Source organism: Phoxinus phoxinus (assembly GCF_949152265.1).
Source record: "Phoxinus phoxinus genome assembly, chromosome: 20".
In the NCBI taxonomy this organism is placed as follows: Eukaryota; Metazoa; Chordata; class Actinopteri; order Cypriniformes; family Leuciscidae; genus Phoxinus; species Phoxinus phoxinus.
Genome location: NC_136895.1, coordinates 30,291,435 through 30,302,240, shown reverse-complemented (window position 1 = coordinate 30,302,240; position 10,806 = coordinate 30,291,435). Strand labels below are relative to the sequence as shown.

The following is a 10,806-nucleotide window of genomic DNA, read 5'->3' as shown; positions in this document are numbered from 1 at the left end:
TACGTTCAATTTAGTTGGCAATTTTTTTATTTATTAATTAAAGTCATGAAACGTGTAACACATTATTTTACAGTGTCTTTGTTACACGTAGTTATTATAATAATTAGGCCTACTATAAAGTGTGCCTTATTAATAACCCTAAACCAAATCTTAAACCTATACATGCAGTTATTTATTAGGGCTGTAAACGATTAATCGAATCCAAAATAAAAGTTTGTATTTACAATATATGTGTGTGTATTGTGTATAATTATTTTGTATACACACACATGCATGTATATATTTGAGAAATATTTGCATATATATTTGTATTTGACTTATATTATATATAAATATAACTATTTTATATAAATTTATATATATATATATATATAAAAAAAATTCTTAAATATATACATGCATGTGTGTGTATTTATATATACAAAATAATTATACACAATACACACACATATATTATGTAAACAAACTTTTATTTTGGATTCGATTAATCGCGATTAATCGTTTAAAGCCCTACTACTCAGTATTGAAATGTATAATTACACTGTAACACTGACACCTTAAAATAAAGTGTATCTATGAAATGTAATAAGACACAAAAATGCCATTTTAGGGCCCATGTTATTAATTTTCATTGTTCTAGATTTAATTTTAACGGTTTAATTAAATTTTAATAATGTGAATTTACAGCCCATTAACAACTTGTAAAAAAAAAAAAAAGTACCCTATGATATTATTTATTATGTTCGTCTGAAATCCTGTGTTGTGTGTGTTAATTTCCTAAATGCACTTGTGTTATGATCGAGAGTGGTGATCAAATGAAAGCGTTTGCTGGTGTGTTGTCGGCCACTCTCAGGTTATCGGTCCCGCTCGTCCTTCAAGCTCATTCAGCTCAACCGCAAGTTCCAGTTTCTGCAGAAGGCCCGAGCGCTGGTGGACCTGTGCGCCGCTCCAGGAGGATGGTGAGCCGGCGCTGATGCTCAACTACTGCAGTAGTTTCAGGACTAGGGCTGGGGATCGGGGATTTAGCCAGTTCTGAAATCGGATACGTGAGGTTTAGCCCAGCTAACATGTCTTGGTTCCCAGAACTTATGTTTTTAAAGGGATAGTTCCCCCCCAAAAAATCATTTATTCGCCCTTAAAGGCAAGTTCACACAACAGGATTTTAAAACGTCGGGCTGAACTGTGCGGTTCACACTACATGACTTGCTCTCTGTGAAATCAGGAGTGTTCGAGTTGTTGAGCTGTTCACACCACACGACACAACGTGATTGATCCGCAACAGGAGGTAACGCACTACACGAGGTGACAACAACTCTGTCAGCCAACGATTCTATCTTGTCTACAAACCACGTTTTATCACTAAAAATCACGCGATTAAACGAACCGGAAATGACGCAATACAGCACGCGCGCCACTGCCCAGCGAGGAAGAACACAAGTACACAACACGCGACTCTTTGTTTGAATATGGACGTCAGACAGAAATTAGTGCTGCAAACTGTTTGCGCGATGATTTGCTCTGAAAAACAACAACAAAAAAAAACGTATTTTCCCGGTGCCTCAACCCATGCCTTGCTCTGATTGGCTGTAGCTCATGACATCACATGTGGTTGAGTCGTGCGACAGCTCCTAGCATGCTAGATATTTTTCTGGTGCTCGGCGACGCGTCTGCGAGCGTCTTTGATGCGTTGTTGGCTCTTTCATACTAACAGATTGGCGAGCGTTCATCGGCCGATAATCCCCCGCGATTTGCACGCGATAACAACCCGACCTGTCGGCGAGCTCAACGATTTGCAAATCGGGCTTAAAATCCTGTAGTGTGAACTAGGCATAAGTTGTTCCAAACCTGTGTGAATTAATTTTTTCAGTTGAGGATACAGGTTTGGAACAACTTGAGGGCGAATAAATTATAGACAGATTTTTCATTATTTGGTGAATATTCCTTTAAAGTGTGTTTTTTGGGTTAGCCAGGAAGGTTTTCTTAACGGAAATAGAAAGTTAGTTTTTGGTTCCCAGAGCGTTTCTCTAAACTCTTTACTTTACAAAAACTTCTCGATTAAACGATTAGTTCACTTTCAAAAACATATTCAACATTATGTACAGGTGAAACCCGAAAAATTGTAATATTTTCATAAGCTGTAAGCCATAATCATCAAAATTATAACAAATAAAGGCTTGAAATATCTCACTTTGCATGTAATGAGTCTATATAATATATTAGTTTCAGTTTTTAAGTTGAATTACTGAAATAAATGAACTTTTGCACCATATTCTAGTTTAGTATTGTTGCATATATATATATATAGTGTGAGAGTGTATCTTGTTAGTTATCCGACACTGTTCATGACTAACCGGTGTGTGTTTGGCGCTCAGGCTGCAGGTGGCGTCCAAGTTCATGCCCGTGTCGAGCCTGGTGATCGGTGAGTCGAGTGTGAAGTGTAATGTGTGTGTGGTTCAGACTCAGAGATCCAGTGTTGACTCTTGATGTGATGTCAGGTGTGGATCTGGTGCCGATCAAAAGCATCCCGAACGTGGTGACGCTGCAGGAGGACATCACGACGGACAAGTGCAGACAGGTGTGTGTGTCCGCGCGCTTCGGGAGTGTGTTTCCCGTACACACACACTAAAATGTTTGTGACATTAATTTTTATTGCCATTTTTTATTTGCCAAAAATCATGAGGATATTAAGATCATGTTCCATGAAGATATTTAGTAAATGTCCTACCGTAAATATAAAAAACATGTATTTCTGTGAGTGAATGCAGCACAATCGTGAACATAAATGCACAACTTTAAAGGAGATTTTCTCAATGTTTACATTGTTTTGCTCCTCAGATTCCAGATTTTCAATAGTTGTGTCTCGACCAAATATTGTCCTATCCTAACAAACCACACATCAATGGAGAGATTATTTATTCAGCTTATATATGACGTATACATCTTAATTTCTCCGTCAGGCTATCAGGAAGGAGTTGCAGACGTGGAAGGTGGACGTGGTTCTCAATGACGGCGCGCCAAACGTCGGTGCAAACTGGCAATATGACGCCTTCTCTCAAGGTACGGGCAAACGGCACGCGGAGCTCTTCGGCCATTTTAGACCGAAAATAGTACTCATATTTGTTTTTTTGTTGTTGTTTTTTTTCATCGGAATGGTACAAAACATGGTAACGGTTTTGGCACTTGCTGTGTGAACACACACAAACAAAAGCTATGTTTCCATCCACACGTTTTTATCCGAATTAAGTGATATCGAATGTAAAATGCCTTACGGAAACCGTAAAATTCAATTGAATTTCATGAATATCGACTCAAATGAAATACGTTCGGTCTCGTCGGATTTGATCTTGACCGATATATGACTTATGCGATAAACGCTGATGGAAACGTTATTTGCCGAATAAATAATGAATTGCATTTTGTCTAGCAAAACTTTGTTCGCAAATGTTGGCTTGAATGTTGTGCGATTCAGTGCGAAAATGAATGGAAACACCGTAAAATGTCTCAAAACAATTCGACATACCAATTTGATCGCAGAACAGGATGTGACGTCATTACGCACAGGTTTTTATTCGCTTTAAAGCCGTTGGATGGAAACACACTTTCACCAGCTTTATTCGCATTCGTATTTTTACAGATAATTCGATTGACAAGTGGATGCAAACTTAGCTAATCATAGACATGATTCGATCTGGTTAAATGGTCCTGTAAACAGTAGTCACACACACTTGTGCTGCTCGCGGTCAGAAACGAGCGCATTGTAAATGAATGGAGAGGAAGTTCCTCTAGTGGAAGCGTTTGGTACTGCAGCCGAACACACTCACTGAACGCTCATTTACTGAGATATCAAGATCACATTTTAAACACAACTTGTTTAGATTCATGGCTTTGATTTTCTCACAGTTTTACAGTAAAAACGTGATTTTGAAAATATATATTTCATGTAAAAAAATGAAATAGCATTTTTTTGCACATTTTTCATAACAATAAACGTAAAATTCAACTTTCTTAAGTTCTCTTTTTAAAACTGTTTTCACGTCAGCAATAATCTGCCAAGTGTCGCCTTTGAGAAGAGATCAAACTTCAGTCTGTCGCTCTACAGCTGTCCAGATTTACCACAGTTTAAGCTGGACATTTAATTTTCAGCTCTATGCTAAAAAAAAGTGAATAAATAGATTATAAACAGCGTAAATATAATTTAGTACAATAAAAAGACAAAATATTAAATAAAAAACATTATTGAAGTAAAAATATAGTACATTAAAAGTCATTTTTGACCGACACACACGAAGAGAAAGGCGCTTTTATTTCTACAGTACATTTGAAACAGCCACTGCTGACCAAAGTGCTGTACAATATAACAACTTTAAACAATAAAATACACACACACACACACACACACTCATAACATTACATTGAACCAAAAGCCAGAGAGAAACACAAGTCTTCAGTGAGGATTTAAAGCTATCAACATTGGAAGACCGTCTTATGTGAGAGGGTTAAACGTGTGTGTGTGTGTGTGTCTGCAGCGAGTCTCACCCTGATGGCTCTGAAGCTGGCGTGTGAGTTCCTCACGAAGGGCGGCACGTTCATCACGAAGGTGTTTCGCTCTAAAGACTACCAGCCGCTGATGTGGATCTTCCAGCAGTTCTTCAGGAAGGTGCAGGCCACCAAACCCCAGGCCTCCAGGAACGAGTCCGCCGAGATCTTCGTCGTCTGCCAGGGTAACGCCAGCGCTGAGCTCTCCCGTTCCATTTATCCATCCATCCATTTATCCATCCATCCATTTATCCATCCATCCATTTATCCATCCATCCATCCATCCATTTATCCATATATCCATTTATCCATCCATTCATTTATCCATCCATCCATTCATCCATCCATCTATCCATATATCCATTTATCCATCCATTCATTTATCCATCCATCCATTTATCCATCCATCCATTTATCCATCCATCCATTTATCCATCCATCCATTTATCCATCCATCCATTTATCCATCCATCCATTTATCCATCCATCCATTTATCTATCCATCCATTTATCCATCCATCCATTTATCCATCCATCCATTTATCCATCCATCCATTTATCCATCCATCCATTTATCCATCCATCCATTTATCCATCCATCCATTTATCCATCCATCCATTTATCCATCCATCCATTTATCCATCCATCCATTTATCCATCCATCCATTTATCATCCATCCATTTATCATCCATCCATCCATTTATCATCCATCCATCCATTTATCCATCCATCCATTTATCATCCATCCATCATCTATCATCCATCCATTTATCCATCCATCCATTTATCCATCCATCCATTTATCCATCCATCCATTTATCCATCCATCCATTTATCTATCCATCCATTTATCATCCATCCATTTATCATCCATCCATCCATTTATCATCCATCCATCCATTTATCCATCCATCCATTTATATGTCTATCCATCCATCATCTATCATCCATCCATTTATCCATCCATCCATTTATCTATCCATCCATTTATCATCCATCCATTTATCATCCATCCATCCATTTATCATCCATCCATCATCTATCATCCATCCATTTATGTCTATCCATCCATCATCTATCATCCATCCATTTATCCATCCATCCATTTATCCATCCATCCATTTATATCTATCATCCATCCATTTATCCATCCATCCATTTATATCTATCATCCATCCATCATCTATCCATCCATCCGTCTCTACTTGTCTGTCTATGATCTGTCTGAATATATTTCTCTTTTTCTTCAGGTTTTTTGGCTCCGGATAAAATTGACAACAAGTTCTTCGACCCCAAACATGCGTTTAAAGAGGTCGACGTTCAAGTGAAAACCGTCAAAGATCTGGTTAACAAGAAGAAGCCCAAAGTACGTCTTATTACGCTATAAGCAAATATACCTAATTATATCTTGTTGTTAATCATTTTTCACTTTGTATGTCTGAGATGTGTTATGCTGTGTTGCTGTAACCGCTCGTGTGTGTGTGTGTGTGTGTGTGTGTGTTCAGGCCGAAGGCTACAGCGACGGGGACCTCACGCTCTATCACATCTTCTCACTGTCGGAGTTCCTCAAGGCAGAAAACCCCGTCGATTTCTTGAGCAAAGCTAATAAAGTAAGTGTCCAGCGCTTCAGAGGAGTGCCAGACATCAGTGCATGCGCTCTCCTCCTAATGTCCATCTCTCTCTCTCTCTCTCTCTTTCTCTCTCTCCAGATCACCTTCGATAACCCCGAGCTCGAGTCGCACCCCCTCACCTCAGCAGAGATCGTAGAGTGCTGCTCCGATATCAAAGTCTTGGGCCGGAAAGAACTGCGGTGAGTAGAGATGCGCTATTATTTCATCCGCATCACAAAACTCATCATCCGTCCGCCATCCATCCGCACCAAAGTTTTTGACCAATTTTCAAAACCGCACCCGCCCCAGGGTTCCCACGGGTCCTTGAAAGTTTGTGAATCGGAAAAGATGATTTCAAGGCCCTGGAAAGTTTTTGAAAACGATCATAATAGATACAAGTCCTTGAAAGTGCTTGAATTTATTTTGTGCAAAAAAATCCATATTATTCCCTCCGGTCCGCTAATGTGTTACTTCGGCAACACTTTGTGGCCTATACGTACTAGCTTGCTTGATTTACGTTAGTTATGCGCATTTATGCGCTTCGTTAAAAGAGAAGTTCACTTGAAAATGAAAGTTAGCCCATGATTTACTTCTCCTCAAGCCATCCTAGCCTTTATATAGGGAGCTATACAGTTGGTTACAGGACATTACAAGTTTTTATTTTTTTAACGCCTCCAAATGGCACTTTTCTCACTTCAAACATTTTTTTAAAGGCTTCCACTTTTAATGTGAAATGTGAAAATATTAGAGCTGTCCGTTAAACGCGTTATTAACGGCGTCAATTTTTTTATCAGCGCGAGATTAACGCCTAGCAAACTTTGTAGTTTTTTTCACATGCTTTTGCAACAACTAGTAACGTTGTTAAAACTACAACACCACAGTGGATCTAGCTAGACCAGAAACAAAACAACAGGCGCCGCACACACTGGTTTGGGCTTGCGATGCAAACCGGCCAAAGAGTGGACGAGAAACGCAGCGCCGAGCCGCGTCAGGACAACTCGTATCGCACATCGGACGCGCGCTTTCTCAGTTTATGGCCAGCAATAAAAACTCAGAATGGCGCCGCCGGTGTGTGTACATTCATAGACAATAATGTGTTCGAATTTTAAATACGAGGCGCTGCGCTTCTCGTCCGGTGTGCGACCCGCTTTAACGTTACGTTTTGAGTGGATGAATGATGAGCGCGAGACGACGAAATGGAGGCCAATAAGATTCTGAATGGAAAGTTTACTTTTAAAAAGTTGCCAAATGGTTCTATTGACAAGACAAGTGATCTGTGTGTGTGTGTCGTTGTGAACTGAGCTATCATCGTCCAATCTGAAATACCACTTGATGGTCAAGCACACACACACACACACCGCTGATGCGTTTCTATGCCCACTCGTCAATATCAGTAACGTCACCTCGTCAGTATTTCTTTCACCCTTTTATTGATGGACAGAGTTACATTGTGTGAGAGATTATTTGCTCCAAGTGAGAATGTTAGTGTGAAATTGAACACAGTACATGTTGTTTTCAATAAAAAACATTTGCTCAAAGCAAGCCGATCCACTTTTCCATGTTGATAAGAGCATTAAAATGAGAAAAAATAATGGAACAAAAAGAAATCAAGAGACATTTAGAATAAAACATTTAAATTAAAAAATATTTTAATCGTTTGACAGCCCTAGAAAATATATATTTTTAATATATATATATATATATATATATATATATATTAGAGTGCGGATCGGGCCGACTTTTTCAGTCCGAGCCCGGCCCGCGTCCGACAGAGCAGTAACCGAACCCGACCCGAGCCCGACAGGCATCAATATATTTATGTTCGAGCCCGACCCGAGCCCGACAGTTAAAATCCCATTTTTTTCTCATACTAATGACAATTGTACGTTTGTTTGTGTGGAAAGCCCGCTTTTATTAAGCAACTGTAGGAAGGCAATCGGAAATGTCAACAGGACAAGCGCATCAGCGCGCGGAGCAACAAGCGCTCTTAACACCTGGCGCGCGCACATTATGCAGGCGTTTCGTTGTCACGGCTACATAAACAAATGTCCGCACACAGGAAGACGGAAGACGGATGGTAATATTTTACATGTATTTTAATCACAAAAACGAACGTTTGCATCAAGTGAAAGCATCAGGCACATCGGCTACCTACATAATAAGCTGTTTTAAATTTAAAATTTTCAATGCCTTATCGCGCTGATGTGACCGAGCCCGACCCGAACCCGAACATCATTTCTAAATATCTGTCCGAACCCGGCCCGGCCCGTCGGGCTCGGGTCGGGTATCCATCCTCTAATATATATATATATATATTAGTTCAAATGGAAAAAAATAGCTCATAAAAATTTTATAAATATTGCGTAGTATCATAAAATTCTAAATAATCAAAAAATATTATTGAACAAAAATATATAACATTGGTTTTCCTGGGGGAAAAAAGAAGTTGCATGTCAAGGCTTCGGTCACTTTTGACCGCGACAGAGCCAAGTGTGACCCCTAAATGAAGATGACCAGAGGGTTAGGTCCTTGAATTTTAGGCTATTGGACCTGGAAAGTCCTTGAAAGGTCCTTGAATTTGAGGTTAACCGAGGTGTGGGAACCCTGCCGCCCGCCATCCGCTGATTGCAAGGCGCTGCCGATGACAGCCGCGAGACTAGAAAGCTCTTACCTCAGAATATCAGCAGTGAACTCCGTCTCCGATCGGCGCACAAACATAAACAAATAGCATAAATTAAACGCACCTCGGCAAACCTGACCTTATCTGATTGGCTACTGTACAATAATTTCATTGCAGCCTAATAGAAAACGCATTTTGGCACATCATTTCAACATGCTGCTATTTAGCCTACTACTAATGCCAATTTCACTTTATTTTTTAGCAAATAGATGGAAAGCTCGAATAAAATAACAAATCATTTAGATTATAGGCTAACTCTACGCACCTCTAGCGGTGGCCTACAAGTCATGACCTACAAGTCATGTTTACTTGTGAAACTCGAAAAATGTGAGTAATTGAAAAATTGGTTCAAAAAACGTGAATTTTGTGATCCGTTCCACCACTGATGTCCATATATGGAGAGCTGAAATCTGATTGGCTGTTGTGTTGTTAGTCTGTTGTTGTCATGGAGATCCAAGCTGAGGAGGTTCGTGGCTAGAAAACTGAAAGAGGAAGTCAAGGAACTGGATCCGGAGATCAAGTACGTCACTATCAGTGTCTTATAATTCCTATATCGCTCGGTAAAGATCCACTATTAACTGCGCGTTTGAACAGCCTCAACTCAAACGATGAAGAGAGCGACACGGACGAGAAGGAAGGCAAGAAAAAGCCGGTGGAAAAGAAGGATGAGGAGAACGCGGCGGACGAGGAGGAAGAAGAAATGGAGAAGAAACTGGCGGAGATGAAAGCCGAGGAGTTCGCCGATCTCAAACGGTAGATATCAGGGATTATATCTATTGTAGTTTTATTTTTTTCACTTGGAATTTATCTTGTATTTTTCTGTTTTCATTTTAAAGTTGAAGTAATTTTGTTCTGTTTTTATTAGTTTTAGTCGTTTACTTTTCACGTCGATATTATTTTTAGTTAATTTAGTTTGTTTTATTTCAAGTACTGCCTTTTTTTTAACACATTTTTATTGTTGTATTTATTTTAATATAAATATATTAAAGTGTTAAAATATATAGGTAACTAGATATATAATATTTGTTGTTTAATATAATCATTTAATATAATTACTATTTATTTACATATATATCTATATATCAAATATTTTAAAAGTTGAAAATATAAAAATGTAATAAATATAATATTATATGAAATATAATAAAACTTAAGTTTGAAAAAGTTACATTTCAAAAGTTGAAAATATAAAGATTTAATAAATATAATATTATATCAAATATAATAAAACTTAAGTTTGAAAAAGTTACATTTTAAAAGTTAAAAATAAATGTATAAATGTATATTTAAAAATTATATTTGTACAATATAAACATATATATATATTAAGTTTTTAAAATCTAAATAAAATATTTTAAATATATAATTTGTAATAAAATATAAAAAATAAATTAAATGTAGAAAAAACATTTGTGTGTATATATGTATTTGTGTATATGTGTGTGTGTGTATGCTTTTGTTTAAAAATTGTAAAAAAAATGTTTGTTGTAATTTTATGATTGTTATTTTTATTTTTAAATGTCTATTTAGTTTTTAGTTTAAGGTTCATGTTTGTTTTATTTCAAGTAATATTTTTTTAACGATAATAACGAACGTTACGCTGATGTTTTCCACCGAACACCTTCAGAACTGGTATTTTTTAAACGGGTCTGACTTTTAATTTTCTCGTGATTTAGTTACCGATAATAATAATAACCCAGCTGTGAGACTGTAAGAACGTCACCTGGCGTTTCCCGCCGAGAGTGTGTTTCTAACGTGTGTTTGTGTCCGTGATCAGGAAGAAGAAGAAGCTCCTGAAGGAGAAGCGCAAGCAGAGAGAGCGAGTGGAGCTGAAGATGGATCTTCCCGGAGTCTCCATCGCCGACACCAGCGACTGCTCCATGTTCTCTCTCGCCGCCATCAAGAAGGCGGAGGCAAGTGGACCCGTCCAGGCGTCCATGTTCACGTTCAGGATCATGTTCGGCCCGCGCTGACGGTG

The 10,806-nt window shown here is 38.3% G+C and overlaps 1 protein-coding gene across 1 annotated transcript in view; it reads left to right on the top strand.

The window, feature by feature from the left end:
* ftsj3 (FtsJ RNA 2'-O-methyltransferase 3) overlaps positions 1 to 10,806 on the top strand; it is a 39,173-nt gene that overhangs the window by 467 nt on the left and 27,900 nt on the right. The window contains exons 2-12 of the mRNA XM_079592743.1: positions 854 to 959; positions 2,373 to 2,419; positions 2,496 to 2,575; positions 2,958 to 3,057; positions 4,527 to 4,721; positions 5,789 to 5,904; positions 6,044 to 6,148; positions 6,248 to 6,348; positions 9,262 to 9,348; positions 9,423 to 9,581; positions 10,606 to 10,741. Coding sequence (XP_079448869.1) covers positions 854 to 959; positions 2,373 to 2,419; positions 2,496 to 2,575; positions 2,958 to 3,057; positions 4,527 to 4,721; positions 5,789 to 5,904; positions 6,044 to 6,148; positions 6,248 to 6,348; positions 9,262 to 9,348; positions 9,423 to 9,581; positions 10,606 to 10,741 — 1,232 coding nt within the window. The remainder of the gene's footprint in view (positions 1 to 853; positions 960 to 2,372; positions 2,420 to 2,495; positions 2,576 to 2,957; positions 3,058 to 4,526; positions 4,722 to 5,788; positions 5,905 to 6,043; positions 6,149 to 6,247; positions 6,349 to 9,261; positions 9,349 to 9,422; positions 9,582 to 10,605; positions 10,742 to 10,806) is intronic.